This window comes from Doryrhamphus excisus, linkage group LG2, assembly GCF_037039965.1.
Source record: "Doryrhamphus excisus strain RoL-2023G ecotype Guam linkage group LG2, RoL_Dexc_Guam_v1.1, whole genome shotgun sequence".
Taxonomy (NCBI): Eukaryota; Metazoa; Chordata; class Actinopteri; order Syngnathiformes; family Syngnathidae; genus Doryrhamphus; species Doryrhamphus excisus.
In genome coordinates this window covers 22849787-22871414 of record NC_136358.1, presented here as the reverse complement: position 1 = coordinate 22871414, position 21628 = coordinate 22849787, and the positions used below count along the sequence as shown (strand labels likewise).

Sequence of the window (21628 nt, the reverse complement as noted above, 5' to 3'; positions counted from 1 at the left end):
CCACACGGATAGGGAGGATAACTATTAACAGTTATTTAACTTTTAACATGAACATTAATCAAACGTAATAATTTTTAAAATATATAAATATTATATAAAAATAAATAAATATAATAATAATAAAACAGCAAATAACAAAAACTTAAGAAACCACATATAGTTGGTGGGTAGACAAATTATTTTTTTCAGATTAAAATTAACAAAGCATTATTAGAGCCCTGTAGACATGACAAAACACGACTATAGTCACATTTATACTCTTTTTATTTACAACATATTGCGCAACTGCAGGGTCTTGAGACACATGCTAACTCGCAAACTAGAGAGCTAGCGACCTAAACGGTAGCCTTCAAGTTATTTCCTTTAAACTTAAATAGCCAAAAACTTACCACTTCCACACGGATAGGGAGGATAACTATTAACAGTTATTTAACCTTTAACATGAACATTAATCAAATGTAATATTTTTTTCTGGGTAGATGATACCATACAGCATCCATATGAAACTTTCGCTAACATTAAACTTTCATATCAAGGCGGGGGCCTCAAACTAGTGTCCTGCGGGTCACATTTGGCCCGCGGGCCGCGTGTTTGAGACCCCTGTTTTATTGTATACAGTTAGGGAAATAAGTACTTTACTCTTGGGTAAAAGGGGGAGGGGTCAGGATGATTGTGAGAAAGGCGAGGGAGCATGGTATTTAAAAATAAAATACAATGTTCCCACCAAGTTCAAGCGTACATCTTTGTTTGCCATCGTACTGAAAGAGTAGAACTAGAATAGAACTATCAAGAATGTAAAAAGATGAAGACAGAAGAAAGCGGAAAATGTTCTAATCCCACAAGTATTTATCCGAGACTTTTTTTTCAATTATCTCTCATTTATTTTTTAGATACTACTTTTGGAATCGATATGATTCGGCCCGCTCACTTAAGTTGGTAGGGATTGTGTTGCCCTTCGTTTCTGTTATTACGGTACCGCTTACTGTGCGTGCCACGCCTCCTCGCGGATGCCACAGTGCAGCTCAGGGGTTGCATAGCAAATACTTCTAACCAGGACGGAGAATACACACAATCCAGGTATTCCGATGTCAGTATGTCAGCGCTGTCTACACGTCACTACTGGGTGAATACTTTTAGTGGACAAAGTGGAAGGTCGCTAGAACTGCGTCACTCGTGTTTGGAAGGTAGTGGCATTTGAAGTCCGCTGGGAAATCCGCTTGTTTTGGAAAAGTTACACACTTGACAGTAAATATATTTGTGCCGAACAGTTGACCGAATACGGAAGATTGAAGTCAAGTTTAATGCCAGTTGCCTTCCCGCATAATTGTTTGCCAAACGAGAAGTAAAAGTGTAATGCCGACTGTTGAGCACGGAGTCCGGCGTTCCGTCTGTTAGCCACTACGGCAGTGACGCTAGCTCGATGCTATCCCACATTGCTAGTTGTGTGCTAGGGATTGTTTATAGATTAGAGTGTATATTATATATGTTGTGTAAGTGTGGTCGCGGTTCAGGGTTGACGAAGACTATGCATGCCAATAAACTAACAGCGGTAGTGTTATAAATACACGGTGACATTATCGACAAGATTCCTGACCTTGTGGTAGGAAGGAGCTTTCAGTGTCCAGTGACTGAAAGCTTTAGTTGTCATTTCTTCTACAGAGGCGTCAACATAATCATTTATATGAGGATAGAATGTTGTATTGTCATGTTGAATGAACCCTGAAGGAGGTTTTGAATGGCTCTGCAAGCTAGTTTTTTTCTAACACTGAGTTCTACTGAAGTCGATGCGAGCCGGATTTCCTTATATGGACTGTGGCCAATCAAAGCGGAGTGGGCGTACCCAGAGGAGGGCAATCAATTTAGCAGTCCGATTAATTGTGACTGTAACACATATTATGTACACTGCTACTGGTTTGACAACTTCAAGTAAAAGTACTACTAAAAGTGCTACTAATTTAAATGTGTACTGCAGATCAATATTTACACAATTCCTGAAATACAAGTTATAAAAATGAACAAATACAATTGTGTGTTTACATTAGGCATGTGTCGGTGGATTAGCAACGTCAACGACTCCATGCACCGGGAGTCGGGAGTACAAAATAAAGTCCCACACCTTCCTGTTCAGCAACATCCTGTAGCTCAGAGGTCTCAAACACGTGGCCCACGGGCCAAATGTGGCCCGCAGGACACTAGTTTGAGGCCCCCGCCTTGATATGAAAGTTTAATGTTTGATATGGATGCTGTATGGTATCATGTACCCAGAAAAAATTATTAAGTTTGATTAATGTTCATGTTAAAGGTTAAATAACTGTTAATCGTTATCCTCCCTATCCGTGTGGAAGTGGTAAGTTTTTGGCTATTTAAGTTTAAAGGAAATAACTTGAAGGCTACCGTTTAGGTCGCTAGCTTTCTAGTTTGCGAGTTAGCATGTGTCTCAAGACCCTGCAGTTGCGCAATATGTTGTAAATAAAAAAGGTATAAATGTGACGATAGTTGTGTTTTGTCATGTCTACAGGGCTCTAATAATGCTTTGTTCATTTTAATCTGAAAAAAATAATTTGTCTACCCACCAACTATATGTGGTTTCTCAAGTTTTTATTATTTGCCGTTTTATTATTATTATTCAATTTATTTATTACTGATTGATTGATTTTCTTTATTCTTGATTTGTTTATTTATTTTTCATCTTATTTTGTGCAGAAAAATAAAAATTAAGATATTTGAGAACAGTGGAATGTTTTATCAGAGCTTTTATTGTTGAAAAGTGGAACCAAAGCACTGAAAAAGTTTGTTTTTAATAAATGCGTTGTTTTTTTTTTTTTTGGAAAACCTGATGCGGCCCAGCCTTGCCCAGACCCTAGCTCCAGTGGCCCCCAGCTAAATTGAGTTTGAGACCCCTGTTGTAGCTAGTAAAGTTAGACCTTCAAAATAAAAGAAGCTTCTGGACATCCTGCTGATATCTGCACATAGCTAACATTCTGTGAGCATGGCTCACATGGCACTGTATTTTCACTGCATAGTTATGCAGTAAAAATACAGTGGTGAGTTTCACAACTAATGACGTTTATTTAGACCACACATTCACGCATTAAGAAAGAGGTGAGGTTTGGAGCGTCCGTGAATGCATCTCGCTGTTGTCTCTTGTCAATGTGGTCAGCAAAGTTTATACCGTGTCATTTTGACATACTATGTTCTATAAAGATAATCATGTCTAATATCATAATATAGCTTCAATGCTGAGCCAATGTTGACCAACATGGTGTCTCAATGTCCCTTTCAAAGAAAAGTAATAAACCGTATAAGTCATATAAGTTCCCCCAGCCTGTCGTCAAGACCATCCTCAGGCTTGACATCCTGGTGTCAGAGGCTAGAAAAAAACCATCATCATGTTAATCTTGGTTAGATGGGAAGAACGTATGGGGGAGGCATCATGACTTTTGATGAATGAGCAACATGTCCTCTTTTCAGGTGAGGAAGATTCAGCACCGTCCAAGATTTCAAGATGTTGCCTCAAGACTTGAAGCAGATCCGAGTCCTGATTCTCAATGACAACGATAATTTAGAAAGGACCCTGTTCAGACTTGATCAAGGTGAATCATGTTTCTGCTTTGAGATTTATTATTTACATGTATGAAATAAGCCGTCTTGAATTGGTGCAGCTTTCCACTTAACATTTGGAGCCATTTACGTTAGATTGTTTACATTTGGCATATTAGGAAACAACCATGAACAATAACACAAACCATGAAAGCAGTCACTCCAGAGATGTTCAAGTGGTGCAGGACACGTTTGAGGACTGTAGGACAGTGGTAAGATTTGCTGTAGGTGTGACAGAAGAGTTGAAGGTGGAGGTGGGACTGCATCAGGGATCAGGTCTGAGCCCCTTCTTGTTTGCTATGGTGATGGACAGGCTGACAGATGAGGTTAGACAAGAATCTCCATGGACTATGATGTTTGCAGATGGCATTGGGATTTGTAGTGAGAGTAGGGAGGAGAGTGGAGGAGATGCTAGAAGAGTGGAGGTTTGCCCTGGAAAGGATAGGAATGAAGATTAGCTTCAGCCTTCAGCAAGGCGGAGTATATGTGTGTGAATGAGAGGGACCCAAGTGGAAGAGTGAGGTTACAGGGAGAAGAGATACAGAAGGTGGAGAACAATTCGGAACAACGGAGATTGTGAAAAGGAGGTGAAGAAGCGTGTGCAGGCAGGATGGAACGGGTGGAGGAAAGTGTCAGGCGTGATGTATGATAGAAGAGTTTCAGCTAAAATGAAAGGAAAGGTAAACCAAACTGTGGTGAGACCAGCCATGTTGTTTGGTCTAGAGACAGTACCACTGAGGTAAAGACAGGAAGCAGAACTGGAGGTAGCAGAGATAAGGATACTGAGGTTCACATTGGGAGTGACCAGGATGGATAGGATCAGCAATGAGTACATCAGAGGGACGTTACATGTAAGAGACCTGGGAGATAAAGTCAGAGAGGCCAGACTGAGATGGTTGGGACATGTCCATAGGAGAGATAGTGAATATATTAGTAGAAGGATGCTGCGTTTAGCGCTGCCAAGATAGTGAACCAAGATGACGATCAGCCTCGAGAAGCGTTTCTTTACCCACCTGATGATGTCACTTCCGAATGGGTGACAAAGGGCAGCCTTGGCGCAAGCCAACGTTCACCAGAAACAGGCTGGACTTACTGCTGGCAATGTGAACCAAGCTCCTGCTCTGGTTGTGCAAGGACCCAATAGCACATAGTAACACCACCAATCCCGTACTCCCGGAGCACCCCCCAAAGGGCGCCGCGAGGGACATGATCGAATGCCTTTTCCAAGTCCAAAAAGCACATGTTTACTTTATAAATTTACTGTTTACTACACAGGAGATCTGATTGGGATTGATCCCACCTTTGGCCATCTCTGTGTGGAGCTTGCATGTTCTCCCCGTGCATGCGTGGGTTTTCTCCGGGTACTCCGGTTTCCTCCCACATTCCAAAAACATGCTAGGTTAATTGGCCACTCCAAATTGTCCATAGGTGTGAATGTGAGTGTGAATGGTTGTTTGTCTATATGTGCCCTGTGATTGGCCGGCCACCAGTCCAGGGTGTATCTCGCCCGAAGACAGCTGGGATAGGTTCCAGCACCCCCGCGACCCACGTGAGGATAAGCGGTAGAAAATGAATGAATGAAAGAAAAATTGCTATATAAAGTCAAATACAAATAGAAGGCATTTGGAAGACGCATTCAAAGATGGTGTCATTGTGATATAATAAGTAGGCAAACTCTCTTTGTGGTAAACGATTCCATGTGCAACTACAACAATAATTACATCAAATTTTATGTAAAAGGATATCAATTTCGGGCTGCACGGCACTCCAGTGGTTCGCGCGCAGGTGTCACAGCTAGGAGACCCGAGTTCAATTCCACCCTCGGCCATCTCTGTGTGGAGTTTGCATGTTCTCCCTGTGCATGTGTGGGTTTTCTCCGGGTACTCCGGTTTCCTCCCACATTCCAAAAACATGCTGGGTTAATTGGCCACTCCAAATTGTCCATAGGTATGAATGTGAGTGTGAATGGTCGTTTGTCTATATGTGCCCTGTGATTGGCTGGCCACCAGTCCAGGGTGTACTCCGCCTCACGCCCGAAGCCAGCTGGGATAGGCTCCATCACCCCCGCGACTCTAGTGAGAGTAAGCGGTAGAAAATGAATGAATGTTTTCTATACTGGGTAATTGGTGTCACTATAGGGGTGTTATTTCATGTCTAGAGGGCTCTAATGTAAAAAGTCTATTTAGAAGGTCGTATACAGGTTTCCTACGCTCTAAGTAAAAAAATCAAACTAAAATTCACTTATCATGGCCTGGTTGTCGGAGCAATTGTCTGTCATAAAGAAAGCATACCAGGCAGCAAAGAACTGAAACCTTATCAGCTGATACTATGGTCTTGCCTCCTCAGGTTTTGAGCTCCAGTTCCGTCTGGGTGCAAGTCTTCAGGGACGGAGGGTTACGGTGAAAACCAACTACCCGCTTGAAGGAAAGGGGTTTGAACGAAACACTTTCCGTGTTTTGTCCTGGAACTTCCCAACAGGCCGGGAGGATGATTCTGATAAGTTTTGCTCTTTGGATGTCAAAGTGGCAGGTTCTTATCAGTACTACTTTGGATTCGGGTAAGAAATTCACTTTTTGTGTGGCATGTTGGTAAGATGCCTTTCTTCAAAAACCCCATCGTCATTGTCGGGGGGGGGGGGGGTGTCTTGCAAAAGCAGAGCGATGAAAAATAGCTTTAGCATTACTGTCAATGCAGAAATCCTGTGATGAAACAAAGTAATGAATTTTACAAAATGATGCAGTGCTATTCCAAATTTGTGAAAATGCCTCTGCAAAATCAGACTCTCTAGGCTGCAAGAAAGTCCTGGGGGTCTGAAATACAGCTAAAAGGCCGTCTGATCCAAAATGTGAACATTTTTGTGAACATTTTCATTGTCAAAGTGAATTCAACAGGAGTTAACATTGTAACATAATTTTTTGGCAAAAAAAACAAAAAGTAATGATGGTGTTACTGTTGGTGGTTTTACTACACTACAAAGCAGTTAATTCCTTCCAGACCTGCCTTTCCGCCAAGTAGGGTTTCTTATTTATAAATGGAATATTTTCATAGTAAGATCATCGAAAACTTGTTTACTAGCTTCTAAAATAAGACAGAAATGTGTAATAGTATCGACTCACACATGTTAGCATTAGCATTATTACCATTACTGACACCTAGTGACCAGTGTAGAGTACTACATATCATCACAACGACACCATCTTTGAATGCATCTTCTGAATGCCTTCTATTTGTATTTGACTTTATATAGCAATTTTTCATTCATTCATTTTTTTACCGCTTATCCTCACGAGGGTTGCGGGGGGGTGCTGGAGCCTATCCCAGCTGACTCTGGGCGAGAGGCGGGGTACACCCTGGACTGGTGGCCAGCCAATCACAGGGCACATATAGACAAACAACCATTCACACTCACATTCATACCTATGGACAATTTGGAGTGGCCAATTAACCTAGCATGTTTTTGGAATGTGGGAGGAAACCGGAGTACCCGGAGAAAACCCACGCATGCACGGGGAGAACATGCAAACTCCACACAGAGATAGCCGAGGGTGGGATTGAACTCAGGTGTAGCAATTGTTATAGTAGAAAATGCTAAATTTTAGCAAAAATGACATAAACCTTTGTTGAAAATGTGATTATTACCAAAGATACGATTCGCTTGAATATGCAACTTTTACTTATTATAGACCGTATTCAACCACGGAACAGCACGATTTCTTCATTCATATATTTTTAAAGGCGTGAAATTTAAAGTGTGACGTGGCGTGTGGCGACTGGACGACACAAATGATGATGAGATGATAGAGGGGTCTGAAATACAGTTAAAAGGCCGTCTTGATCCAAAATGTGAACATTTTTGTGAACATTTCAAGTGAATTCAACAGGAGTTAACATTGTATTTACAGTATGTATTTACTTAAAACATGTTTTTTTTCCCCTGACAGTGACATAGAGAAGTCGGGAGGAGGTTACATTGTGATCAACCCTGTCCTTCATGTGGGAGCAGACAACCATGCCCTCCCATTAGATTGCATCACCATTCAGACCTACTTATCCAAATGTTTGGGTCACCTGGATGGCTGGCCAGACATCATCAGAGTGGCAAAGGAGTCAGGTGTGTGTTTTATAGGACGCACCCCTCATTTTACGCTTCCACTAAGTGAAAACGACTTCTTATATAGAGAGTGGCTACACAACATGTTCATAATATTGTGAAGTCAGGGGTGTTTTTGTGGTATATGTTTACTGCATGTACTGCGTATTGCCTTTGGAAGCAGGTTGAAGTGTGAACTGTGGACTTACATGTAAGTCTGGGGTGGCGGGGGTCATGCAGGACGTTATTGACAGATGTTGTTTGCATGATACCATGAACCCACATGGGTGGGATCAGATGAATCATTACCCTTGTTATCCGAGTCAACCAACTTTATTTTACGGAGCGCTTTAGAAAGCAACCATACATATATGACATGCTGTAGCAGTGTAAACCAAGGGGGGGTCCAAAGGGCGGCACATACTTAAAAGGTTAAAAATTATTATTATTATTTTTTTTAATAATATAATATTTTTTAAATAATTTTTTAAATAAAAAAAATACAATAATTTAATAATATGTGGACATATGATCATTTTAGTTCCATGAAGATGAAATATTTAAATCTAAATATATTTGAAACAAACAAATCCAGTAGTTATTTTACCAAAAGTCTGTTGCGGAAAAAGATACTCAAAACGTTAAAAATTATTATTATTATTATTTTTTAATAATATAATATTTTTTATATATTTTTTAATTGAAAAAAAATTACAATAATTTTATAATATGTGGAAATATGATCATTTTAGTTTCATGAAGATGAAATATTTAAATCTAAATATATTCGAAACAAACAAATCCAGTAGTAATTTTTACCAAAAGTCGGTTGCGGAAAAAGATGCTACAGAATAAAGTCAACATATAATGGGAATAAAGTCATAATATTAGCAAAAGAAAATATACAAGAAGAAACTTGCAATGGTTGGAAAATCTGAAAAATTAATAACAGCAGAAATGGAAAAAAAACTCATTCAATCCCAACCATATTTCAAAAGATGATTTGGACTGATGCTTCAAGGCACACAGAATATTGTGTTCTTGCGCTATGTCAGTGCTTCTGAATTATACCTTGAATATTATTATTATTATTATACCTGATATTATAATATTATTACATCTGAATATTACCTTGTGGCCATTTTTTTGGCTTAAAACTGCACCAAATATGCTGTCTTCTATTGTGGAGTTACATCATCACCTTCTTGTGCCTCAAAAAAACATAAAATATGTATAAATATGTGTTCGGGAGAGAACGATCCAGTTGAAAAAAAAATGTATAAATACGTCTTTGAGGTAGTTATAGTGATAATTAATGACTTAACAGTTAGGAGGTGGGCGATATATTGATATTTTTATGGGAATAAAGTCAAAACACTAAGAGAACAAAATTCCTAAAGATGATTAAAAACACAAACAATCTCTGTTCTGACCTCGATGATAAATGCATGTTCTCTTTCTTCTCCCAGGGTACAACATGATCCATTTCACGCCTTTGCAGACCCTCGGAGAGTCCAGGTCATGCTATTCCCTGGCTGACCAGCTGACCTTCAGCCCTGAGTTCAGCCCAGAAGGTCAAAACTACAGCTGGGCAGATGTGGGGGCGCTTGTGGAAAAGCTGAAGACGGAATGGAATATGCTGTGTATTACCGACGTGGTGTACAACCATACAGGTGGGTGACGTAAACTACTGGGTGGCCTTTCTTTCCATACAAAGCATACCCGTAACAGTCCTTTCACGTTCAGCTGTCAGGCTGACTCAATGGCTTCAGGTTGCTGGTTCAGACCACTAGAACTAGCAACCTGAAGGTTGCTGGTTTGATCCTCTGTTTTCTCAGCATTTTTTGCTAACACATGTTAATGTTGTTATTTGTGTTGTGTGCTTAGCCCCACGTTTAGCCTTGTTTTTAGCCTTTTTTTAGCTCTGAATTAATGTATGGATGTTGTATTTTAATGCATCTTTTATTCTGTTTTTTTTTTACTCAGCTCTATTTTTTATTTTTATTTTTTCTTTGCTGTAAAGCGTCTTTGAGTACTCTGAAAAGCGCTATACAAATAAAATGTTATTACTATTATTAGTTATTAGTAATAATTATTAATCAAACTATTATCATTATTAATAATTGTTATTTAATAATAATAATTATTATAATTATAATAATAATTATAATAATTATAATAATTATAATAATTATAATAATTATAATAATTATAATAATTATAATAATTATAATAATTATAATAATTATAATAATTATAATAATATATTATAATATATTATATATTATATTATATTATAATAAAATAATAATTATATATTATTTTTAATTGTATAATAATAATATATATATTTTTTTGCCATGAAAAGTAACATTGGAAGGCGTATTTCCTGCATGTCCTTTAATATGTAACTTTTTATTTTATTTATTTACATTTTCCTTCACTTCCTCCGGTACTGGAGGAGGAGAAGCAAGTGGCGTTTCCACCTGAAGTACCCAATTTCTTAGTTTGTTATAAACAGTATATTTTTGTGTGTTTTGGTACAACACTCAAGTAGAGCTTGGTCAATTTCCAAAAGATTTATGTACAGTATATATATGACAGCAGTGTGACAAAATAGTTTTGTTGTCAATGTTTGAGTTACCCTTTTTGTACCCTTTTTGTAAAACTTTGTTTTGGTTAGAGCAGGGGTCTCAAACACGCGGCCCGCGGGCCAAATGTGGCCCGCAGGACACTAGTTTGATGTTAGTGCGGCCCGCGCAAGTTTGATATGGATGCTGTATGGTATCATGTATTCAGAAAAAATTATTACGTTTGATTAATGTTCATGTTAAAGGTTAAATAACTGTTAATAGTTATCCTCCCTATCTGTGTGGAAGTGGTAAGTTTAATAATGCTTTGTTAATTTTAATCTGAAAAAAATAATTTGTCTATATATATACTATATGTGGTTTATTAAGTTTTTATTATTTGCCGTTTTATTATTATTATTATTATATTTATTTATTACTGATTGATTGATTTTCTTTATTCTTGATTTGTTTATTTTTCATCTATTTTGTGCAGAAAAATAAAATAAAAACAAAAGTAAATTGAGTTTGAGACCACTGGGTTAGAGTACATTTCAGTTACAGTTTGACCCTCTGGAAGGCATTGATGATGCTAACCAAGGTTCTATTGTACTACTAAACTAAGACTTGATATTAGAGCCATCAGAAGCAGGATGTAGAGGATGTCCCAACAGCGGGCCCAAGACTGGTACAGCTGTGGTTTTGAGACAGGAAGCTGTAACGTGTATGTGAAGAAAGGCCATTAGGCCATTTCATTACGCAAATGGCCAATACTACTTTGCCCCGCCGGGTGCTATTGTCGTCAATGCAGGGGTAAAAATGGTGGAGGATGTTTAATATGACTATAGGTGAAATCAGTTTGAGGATTTTGAGGCAAATTATTTTGCAACATAACCAAATATGGAAAAAGTGACGTGCTGTGAATATTTGTGTGTATATTGGTTATGTGACTAAGCTACATGAGATAGCTCTGACCGGAATACTGTATTCCGGAATTTGGGGCTAAATGTGTTTTTCTGTTTCCAGCTGCAAACAGCATGTGGATCAGAGAGCATCCGGAATGTGGTTACAATCTGGTCAACTCTCCCCATCTACGCCCAGCCTGGGTCTTAGACCGAGCTATTTGGCATTTAACCACCAGAATCGCGGAGGGACGGTACAAGGACCGAGGCCTTTCTGCTGACATCACCAATGAAAGTCATCTGGATGTACGGAAGCACCGTGACGTTTGTGTTTTGGAAGTGTTTTTAAGCCATGTCAGTCCAATACCCAATACCGTTTGTGTGTTCATGTGCATCAGGCCATCCGGAGCGTGTTGTGGAATGATGTGTACCCTCAAATCAAACTATGGGAGTTCTACCAGGTCAACGTGGACAGTGCTGTGGGCCGGTTCAGAACTCTCTTACAAAATGGTCAGTACACATACACAGATAGAATCTATCCCTGCAGGAGTCATGGAGGAGCTAAGCTAAGCTAAGCAGGCTACGAAGCAGTTGTTACATAATGACATCATCTCGATCGTTTAGCTTGAGATGGAGGCACGTTTTTTGGCAAAAAAAAAAAAAACAAGTATTGTGGTTTTACTACACTTTATGGCAGTTCATTCCTTCCAGACCTGCCTTTCCGCCAAGTAGGGTTTCTTATTCATTCATTCATTTTCTACTGCTTTTTCCTCACGAGGGTCGCAGGGGGTGCTGGAGCCTATCCCAGCTGTCTTTGGGCGAGAGGCGGGGTACACCCTGGACTGGTGGCCAGCCAATCACAGGGCACATATAGACAAACAACCATTCACACTCACATTCATACCTATGGACAATTTGGAGTGGCCAATTAACCTAGCATGTTTTTGGAATGTGGGAGGAAACCGGAGTACCCGGAGAAAACCCACGCATGCACGGGGAGAACATGCAAACTCCACACAGAGATGGCCAAGGGTGGAATTGAACCCTGGTCTCCTAGCTGTGAGGTCTGCGCGCTAACCACTAGACCGCCGTGCTGCCCAGTTTCTTATTTATAAATGGAATATTTTCATAGTAAGATCATAGAAAACTTGTTTACTAGCTTCTAAAATAAGACGGAAATAGTATAGACTCACACATGTTAGCATAGACATTATTACCATTACTGACACCTAGTGACCAGTGTAGAGTACTACATACCATCACGACACCATCTTTGAATGCATCTTCCGAATGCCTTCTATTTGTATTTGACTTTATATAGCAATTTTTCATTCATTCATTCATTTTCTACCGCTTATCCTCACGTGGATTGCGGGGGTGCTGGAACATATCCCAGTTGACTCCGGGCGAGAGGCGGGGTACACTCTGGACTGGTGGCCAGCCAATCACAGGGCACATATAGACAAACAACCATTCACACTCACATTCATACCTATGGACAATTTGGAGTGGCCAATTAACCTAGCATGTTTTTGGAATGTGGGAGGAAACCGGAGTACCCGGAGAAAACCCACGCATGCACGGGGAGAACATGCAAACTCCACACAGAGATAGCCGAGGGTGGGATTGAACTCAGGTGTAGCAATTTTTATTGTAGAAAATGCTCAATTTTAGCAAAAATGACATAAACCTTCGTTGAAAATGTGATTATTGCTAAAGACATGATTTGCTTGAATATGCAAATTTTACTTATAATAGACCGTATTCAACCACGGAACAGCACGATTTCTTCATTCATATATTTTTAAAGGCGTGAAATTTGAAGCGTGACGTGGCGTGTGGCGACTGGACGACACAAATGATGATGAGATGATAGAAGATGTTGTTCATTTCAAGGTGTGGAAGCAGATCATCTTAAGACCGGAGGGAAAAAAGGTCTTAAAATCATCCAAGACATCGCTTACCGACGTTACGGCAACACGGTCGACATGGACTCAGCCCTCGAGACATTCGTACCTAACAGGTACGACGCACAGAAGCAGATATTATATTATATACCAATGTGGGTCACCAAAGAACTATCCAGGGGGTTAAACCTTTCCTAGAGCAGTTCCATAGAACTGCATGTGCACTACAAAGACATGTATTCTTGATGTGTCGCATCTCTTCCTGCAGCTCCTCCCCTCAGGACATCGAGGAGTGCTGCGGTTTGCTGCAACAGAAGTTGAAGCAGTTAAACGAGGAACAGGACCACATCGTGCATCAGCATCATGAGCAGGTAGAGGAAGAATCCCATTCATTTATCCCAGGGGTCTCAAACTAAATTTACCTGGGGGCCAACGGAGCTAGGTTCTGGGTGAAGCCGGGCCGCATCAGGTTTTAAAAACTGGAAAAAAAATCAATCTTCAATGCTTTTGCTACTGATATACCCTACACTTTTTCAGTACTTTGGTTCCGGTTTTCCACACCAAAATATCTGATCAAACATTCCACTGTTCTCAAATATCTGAATTTTTATTTTTCTATACAACAAAATAAGATAAAAATAAATAAATAAACAAATTAAGAATAAAGACAATAAATCAATCAATCAGTAATAAATAAGTTAAATAATAATAAAACAGCAAATAAGAAAAATGTAAGAAACCACATACAGTTGGTAGAGAAATTATTTTTTTCAGATTCAAATGCACAGTATTAACAGTTATTTAATCTTTAACATGAACATTAATGAAACTTAATAATTTTACCCAATTAGCAAGTTAGCATCGTACTCAGTTCCATCTTGGAGCAGCGTCGTAACTTTAACAACATGTTTGATGAGATGCTTTATCTTGATGTGTATTTTCCGTTTTATTCCACATCATTTCCTGCATATATTTGTACCCAGCGTAATAAGCCTTTAGCTTCATTGCTAATCCAAAGCAAAACAGGGCGGGGTAACAGGGTAGGGTAACAGTATGGGCGGGGCAAAATCATGTTAATTGTGTCCCATGCAATCACATTGCAACATTCTAACAATGTACACTATTTACATTTACAATCAATATGGGTCTGTTGAATTCAGAGGAACAAAGCAGACTTGACTATTTGATTGTTTTGTCTTCTGTCCTACGTATCCAAAATCAGCACAATACGGCTTACCTTGGTTAGCAGTTGCCTTGGTTGGTGGGTTTTTCGGAATTCGAAAAATTTCGAAAATTTAGATCGGCATCTGGTTATTTGTTATTCGTTATTAATCATTTCTTATAGGAAAACCTGATTTGGTCTAGAGCAGTGGTGGGCAAACTACGCCCGGGGGGCCACATCCACAGCACGCCAAGTGTTTAAATATGGCCCACACGTTCTTTCCAAAGTATTTCATTTCAACTCAACATACAACCTGGCATCATGGCTTGATTAACATTTTCATGGTTTAAGTAGCTGCAATTTCTTATTTGATGTGGTCTGTTGTTTACAAAGTGCTCCTGAAAACAGGGACACAAGCAGATAATGATAATGATGATAATAATAATAATAATAATAATAATAATAATACTAATAATAATACTACTAATAATAATAATATAATTATTATTATGACATGACAGGACATGAATGATAATAATTATTATTTATTATTATTAATAATAATATAATAATAATAATGATTATTATTATGACATGACAGGACATGGATTATTTTTATTTTTATTTTTATTTTTATTTTTATTTTTATTTTTATTTTTATTTTATATAACAATAATAATAAATGTTATTATTATTATTATATATTTATTATTATTATAATTATAATATTAATTATAATTATAATATTATTATTATTATTATTATAAATTTATAACGCACTTTACATCAAATAAATGATCTTAAAGTGCAAATTTAGCAGATTTCATGACACTTTTACGGATACAATAATTCCAGATGGACTGTAAAATTGTGTAGAATATAGTCTGCCCCCCACCCCCGTCAATTTTGTTAAATCAATACGGCCTGCGAGTCAAAAAGTTTGCCCACCCCTGGGTTAGAGTATGTTTCAGTTAGAGTTTGACTTTCAGGAATGGATTAATGACACTAACCAAGGTTGCACTGTATTTACAATCCAAAGACCAAACTTGGAAATAATTCCAGATTGCGGGGACCCCTACCGGATTTTTTCCGCAACATACGGAGCATACTAAAACATACGGACTACAAGAAAGGTAGCGAGTTCAGTTGACCTTTATTCTGCTATTTCACAATACACTCATCTATGCATCAACCTTGTTGTTCATGCTCCTGGAATGATAGCATGCTAACAATTCATTTGCTTCACTTAGCGGAGACATGGTTGTTTTTCGTATTACATAGTACGTATTACACGTCTGTGTCAGCGGGAAATGGTCCCACAATCACAAACACAAAAGGCGCACCGGATGAACGGCGTGCCATCCATATTTGAAATAGTTAAACGCTTTTAAAGTGCACCTTATAGTGCTGAAAATACGGGAACTGAGCTAGCTAGCTTGTTACGTGTGGCGCACACCATCACTTGTACGTATATATGGACGTCGAGTTTTCTGCCACTATCGGTTGGCCGATATTATTGGATATCCTAATCTCGATCCATGAAAGGAAGGTGTTGTAATTGCAAACTTATCGCCCTATTATTGCGTCCCTGTCCTGCAGGCAGCCAACTGCATCGTGGGAAATGTGACGTATGAGCGTCTTGCTGACCATGGACCCAAACTAGGCCCTGTCAGCAAGAAGAACCCTCTTGTTACCAGGTAAAATCCATTCTATTTTTGCCTTGCAGTGGTAGTCCCCAGATGTATAAAATAGACCCCACCTCCCTCGTATCTTTTGCAGGTATTTCACATTCCCTTACCAGGACATGACTCTGGAACAGGAAATGCAACTGCTGGACCAACCAAACAAGACGTGTCATTTCCTCGCTCACAACGGTTGGGTGATGGGTGATGATCCACTGCGGAACTTTGCTGAGCCGGGTAAACCAGAGTAAATGTAATATGTCTGCTGAAATGTGTTATTTTCATAGCAGGGGAGGAAAGGGTGACTGACGTGTGAGTACGGATACTGAATCAATTCATACAACATTGTCATGCTTTCCCAGGTAGAAACCTGCTATGTTAACCCCATACGCTAGGGGTGGCCACAATTTTCCACTTATTTTAGAATGTGCTGTGAGCCAATTAAAAAACAACCAATTTGGACACCCCTGTCATCCGCCTTTATGCTTTGGGACCACAGAACAGAGAGGTTCATGGATGGATGGATGGATGGAGTCTTGCTGTTTCAAGTTGTTGTGTGCATGAAGTGACTGTAATTGTGTGTGTGCTAACTGCAGGATCCAATGTCTACATTCGCCGGGAGCTAATATGCTGGGGTGACAGTGTCAAACTTCGCTATGGAAAGGGACCTGAGGATTGCCCCTTCCTGTGGGCCCACATGAAGAAATACACGGAAATAACGGCCAAATATTTTCATGGAGTCAGGCTGGATAACTGCCACTCGACACCGCTGCATGTAGCAGAGGTAAGACATCTCTGGGTGTGGAAATAGATGAAAATATTGCTCCATTACTGCAACCAAAGTGACACTTTCACAGCTTGATTCGAGTTCATTGGTATGAATTATTTTGTTTGTATCTACCACCACGTAGCGGATAATAATATGTAAGTGTCCACATCATAAGATGGTCGGTTGTGGCGTGCACAAGTCCCAGAGGACCACCTGGCTCTTTATTTGACATGAGCCTATCATGAGCTGAGGGAGAGAGGAGGCAAGAGCCAGCGCTCCCTCTGGTGGACACAGGCAGCTGAAGGAATCATTGAACCTTTTGGGTGTTAAGTTGCTGTGTGATGATTTTAGCATTCTTTCTAAGACGACATGGGGTCAGACTGTTATATTGAGTCATGACCTGCTGCGATTTCCGATGGTTGACAAGCTTGTCGTGAGTTCCCTTTTAGCTTGTGATGGGCTCGTGCCAAAGGAAGAGCTACCGTTTCCTCACTGCAGCACGGTATCGCAACAATTAGTAGTGCTGGTGGCTGTAAAGTAAGGAGATGTTTCAGGATTAGCACAAGGCCATTAATTTGCGCAGGGTTCAAGTTTATAGAAAAAGTAGCGACTCATACACCGGAATTTACGGTCAACTTTCATCCACAAAAATATGGCATTCATCCTTCAAGAATGAAAGCCATTTTATTAGTCCTTCCTGTGGACATCTGTACTGTCATCCCTCATTTATTGCAGGCTTGACCATGATTAGTAAAATGCCTTATTTATGAATGGTAAAAATGATTGTTGACATTATTAGAGCCCTCTAGACATGAAATAACACCCCTATGGTCATCTTTACACTCCGATTAGCCAATATAATAACATGATAATAAGACACTGAAGATATCAATAGGACTTGTGCTTTTGCGTCTTGCTGTAAATGTGTTCCTGTTGTTGATGGGCAGGAAGTGACTTCAGGGGTTCAGGGTTTTCAATTAGCTCTGCAAAAACTTTATTCATTTATTATCGACTCCTATACCCACAAAATTAGAAAGTGGAGTTTGGAAGTATTCCAGAAGTATGTCATTTGGTAGTGCTTGGGAGTGTGACCAATCACAGCAGAGTGGGCATGCTCAGAGGCGGGCCCTGGGTGGAATAAATTAAAACAAACTGTTTTGGAAATCCCCCCCAAAAAATCTTTAAAATTATCTGGGGTGACCAAAATTTTCATACCATTGTAATTGTAGTTGCACATTACTTACAGACAAATGCATAAGTAAGAGTTTGAAAGTATTCTGTAACAAACAGCGTCCGGTATGCTCTGTATCATTGTATACTGTTAGCAGTCCTTATTTGGCAGGGGTCTCAAACTCAATTTACCTGGGGGCCACTGGAGCTAGGGTCTGGGCAAGGCTGGGCCGCATCAGGTTTTCCAAAAAAAACCAACACATTTATTAAAAACAGAAAAATATACAAACTTTTTCAGTGCTTTGGTTCCGATTTTCTACAATAAAAGCTCTGATAAAACATTCCACTGTTGGATGAAAAATGAATAAACAAATCAAGAATAAAGAAAATCAATCAATCAGTAATAAATATATATAATAATAATAAAACGGCAAATAATAAAACCTTAAGAAACCACATATAGTTGGTGGGTAGACAAATTATTTTTTTCAGATTAAAATGAACAAAGCATTATTAGAGCCCTGTAGACATGACAAAACACGACTATAGTCACATTTATACTTTTTTTTATTTACAACATATTGCGCAACTGCAGGGTCTTGAGACACATGCTAACTCGCAAACTAGAGAGATAGCGACCTAAACGGTAGCCTTCAAGTTATTTCCTTTAAACTTAAATAGCCAAAAACTTACCACTTCCACACGGATAGGGAGGATAACGATTAACAGTTATTTAACCTTTAACATGAACATTAATCAAACGTAATAATTTTTTCTGGGTACATGATACCATACAGCATCCATATCAAACTTGCGCGGGCCGCACTAACATTAAACTTTCATATCAAGGCGGCGGCCTCAAACTAGTGTCCTGCGGGCCACATTTGGCCCGCGGGCCGCGTGTTTGAGACCCCTGTTATATGGGATCTCTGTAGGGCCCTTACACTTGTAGGCATTTTGTCGTGACAATGTGGGTCATTTATTTATTTTAGCAGAGCCCATTGTTGTCATGGAAAAGACGTTTCCAAGTGCCTCTTCTGTCTCCCTGTGTGTCATGGTATATGTCTTGTCCAGGCCATGCTGGATGCAGCCAGAGTGGTCAGACCCAATTTGTATTTGATCGCTGAGCTGTTTACAGGCAGCGAGCTGATTGACAATGTCTTTGTGAATCGGCTGGGAATTAGCAGCCTGATACGAGGTACAAGTGTCTTGTTCAAACTAATGTGATCTTTCTTTTCTTCTTTCTGCATCGTGCTGCATTTTGTGTTGCTTTCCCCCACGAACCTGTCGGATGCCTTTCAACGTTTTCTCATCTTTCTCTTTCCTGTCACCCCTAACCGCATGCCTTTTATTTACTCACCTTCCGTCTCCACATTTCCTGCCTGGCTCGGTTGCCGTGTGTTTCTGTGTGGTGGTGGCTGACCAGTTCATGCTTGACGTGGCTAGAGCTGTGCGCCCTAACCTGTACGTGGCGGCTGAACTCTTCACTGGCAGTGAGGAACTGGATAACGTCTTCGTTACCAAACTAGGGATTACATCACTGATACGAGGTACAGTATGCTATGTTAGTTATTGGTGTTATTTATTCACACATGCAGGAATTGATAAGCTTAGCATGTGACAAACAATAATAATCGCTTGTACGTATATCAATTTATGCAATATATTAATATTGTTTTCAAGTTAAAAAAAACAACAACATGATGTCATCTTCAATATTTGCCCAGTTCCTTGATGTAGTTAGCAAGAAGTACTAAATGCGTTCCTAATTTGGTGTACCTTTTGTAGTTGGTACTCCGAGTGCATTGAATTTTCCCCTGCTTCCTTAAGTTGCATGCTTTTGTTGGCAATGTTAGGTTTTGTCAAATGCTTGTTTTATATTGTTTATTTTACAACTTTGCATGTAACACCACAACGGTTTTGAAGTCAGCATCGGAATAAAAGTCTTTGAGTCCGCCAAATTAAAAATTAAAAATATTGGAAAAAACGGAAAACTGGTAAAACCTTTGTGATGTCACAGAAAGGCAGACTTCCTTATATGGTTCATAGTTAGAAAACACTTTGGGCGTGTGACCAATCACAGCAGAGTGGGCACACCCGGATGCGGGGCGTGGGTGGAATAAATTAAAACAGAGCGTTTTGGCAGGAAGCACAAATCAAAGGAAATACAGCTGGAATAGGTGCAGATTCTGGAAGATCTAGCATGTTTTCTGTGCAGGTTATTGTGTGTAGCTGCTCTATAGGAGACCACAACTCAATACAAAAGGGTAGAAAATTTAGCATAATCGGTCCTCTTTAAGTATTGCATCTGTGGATAGAGCAATGGTGCATTCCAGTTGGAACAACAACGTTCTGGAATGGCCATCTCAGTCCAGAAACCTAAATATCATCTGTGGTGTGACTCTCATCGGAAGCTACAGGAAGCATTTATTTCTGCAAAAGGATGGAAAAAACGCTCCAAACAAACAAACATCTTACTGAGTCTTGTTAGCGATGTCCTCTGGTCTAAGTTAAGAGCCGACGTATCCACTGCGTCAGTCTATCATGTTGTTTTGTTGGTAGCATATGGAATCCTTACGTTGACCAACTATTTAGCTTATTGCTACAAACCTCAACAATACACGTGTGAGGCATGATTTATAACCTAGCCTTAACTTTTCAAAGCTAACAACACAGTAGCATCACTAGTTCGCGTTAGTAGGGAGTAGCTTGAGTCACTTTGACTGATGCTGAGGAGTCACTGTGACTGATGCTGAGGAGTCACTGTGACTGATGCTGAGGAGTCACAGTGACTCAAGCTACTCCCGACTCGGGAGTAGCTTGAGTCACTGTGACTGATGCTGAGGAGTCACTGTGACTGATGCTGAGGAGTCACTGTGACTGATGCTGAGGAGTCACTGTGACTGATGCTGAGGAGTCACTGTGACTGATGCTGAGGAGTCACTGTGACTGATGCTGAGGAGTCACTGTGACTGATGCTGAGACGTCACTCACAGCGCCTATGTCGGGGCATTGTGTTATTCCACCAGAAATATAGTATTTCGTGTTAGCTGCTACAATAACAATATGGCTGAAGCTGGGCTAATATACAGTTTTATGTGAGGGCTTCAGGTTGATGACATGCATTGTTAGCTAGCTCATAATAACCCGTTGTCTGGCGTTATAATGCACAGAAAAGCGAAAGAAATATGTGTTCAAGTTACACATAAGGATTGTGGATGACATGAAGTCAATCATGTTGATTTTGTGATAATGAACAGGCTGCAATATTTCTCATGTGTTTGAACCAACCTCCATCTTGTAGAGGCCATGTCAGCTGGTGACAGCCACGAAGAAGGAAGATTGGTCTATCGTTATGGTGGTGAACCAGTGGGAGCTTTTGTTCAGCCCAGCCTCCGTCCACTGATGCCCTGCATCGCCCACGCCATGTTCCTTGATGTAACCCACGACAATGAGTGTCCCATTCAGGTGTTTTATCAGATGTCATTGATGATAAAAGACATGTTTTTCATAGTGTTAACAATTGTTTCTTTATTTGCACAAGAAATAAAGCATGTCTGTATTTTCTGTTCAGCTGCGTTCACCACTGGACAGTCTGCCCAGTGCTGCAATTGTCTCCATGGCCTGCTGTGCGATCGGATCTACCCGAGGATACGATGAATTAGTACCACATCAGGTTGGATACTCTCACTCCATGTAGGGTTGGGCTATGGTTCGAGATAAAGGCATTGTGTAAATTAGAAAAATGATCATTTTTTTGTGTCGCATCCAGCCAT

At 39.7% G+C, this 21628-nt stretch overlaps 1 protein-coding gene across 3 annotated transcripts in view; it reads left to right on the top strand.

Annotated features, from left to right (window-relative positions):
* Window positions 1–959: 959 nt before the first annotated feature.
* The window catches only part of LOC131109511 (glycogen debranching enzyme), a 46074-nt gene continuing 25405 nt past the window's right edge, over window positions 960–21628 (top strand). The window contains exons 1-15 of one of the 3 annotated variants that reach the window (XM_058061628.2): window positions 960–1077; window positions 3472–3593; window positions 5947–6157; window positions 7542–7711; window positions 9160–9363; window positions 11287–11468; window positions 11561–11672; window positions 13059–13185; window positions 13338–13440; window positions 15831–15928; window positions 16011–16150; window positions 16510–16697; window positions 19279–19402; window positions 21157–21320; window positions 21427–21528. In XM_058061628.2, the coding sequence (XP_057917611.2) occupies window positions 3506–3593; window positions 5947–6157; window positions 7542–7711; window positions 9160–9363; window positions 11287–11468; window positions 11561–11672; window positions 13059–13185; window positions 13338–13440; window positions 15831–15928; window positions 16011–16150; window positions 16510–16697; window positions 19279–19402; window positions 21157–21320; window positions 21427–21528 (2013 nt within the window). In that variant the 5' untranslated portion in view covers window positions 960–1077; window positions 3472–3505. Of the gene's footprint in view, window positions 1232–3471; window positions 3594–5946; window positions 6158–7541; window positions 7712–9159; window positions 9364–11286; window positions 11469–11560; window positions 11673–13058; window positions 13186–13337; window positions 13441–15830; window positions 15929–16010; window positions 16151–16509; window positions 16698–19278; window positions 19403–21156; window positions 21321–21426; window positions 21529–21628 lie in introns of all 3 variants that reach the window. The other 2 variants (XM_058061625.2, XM_058061627.2) reach the window with 2 other exon arrangements.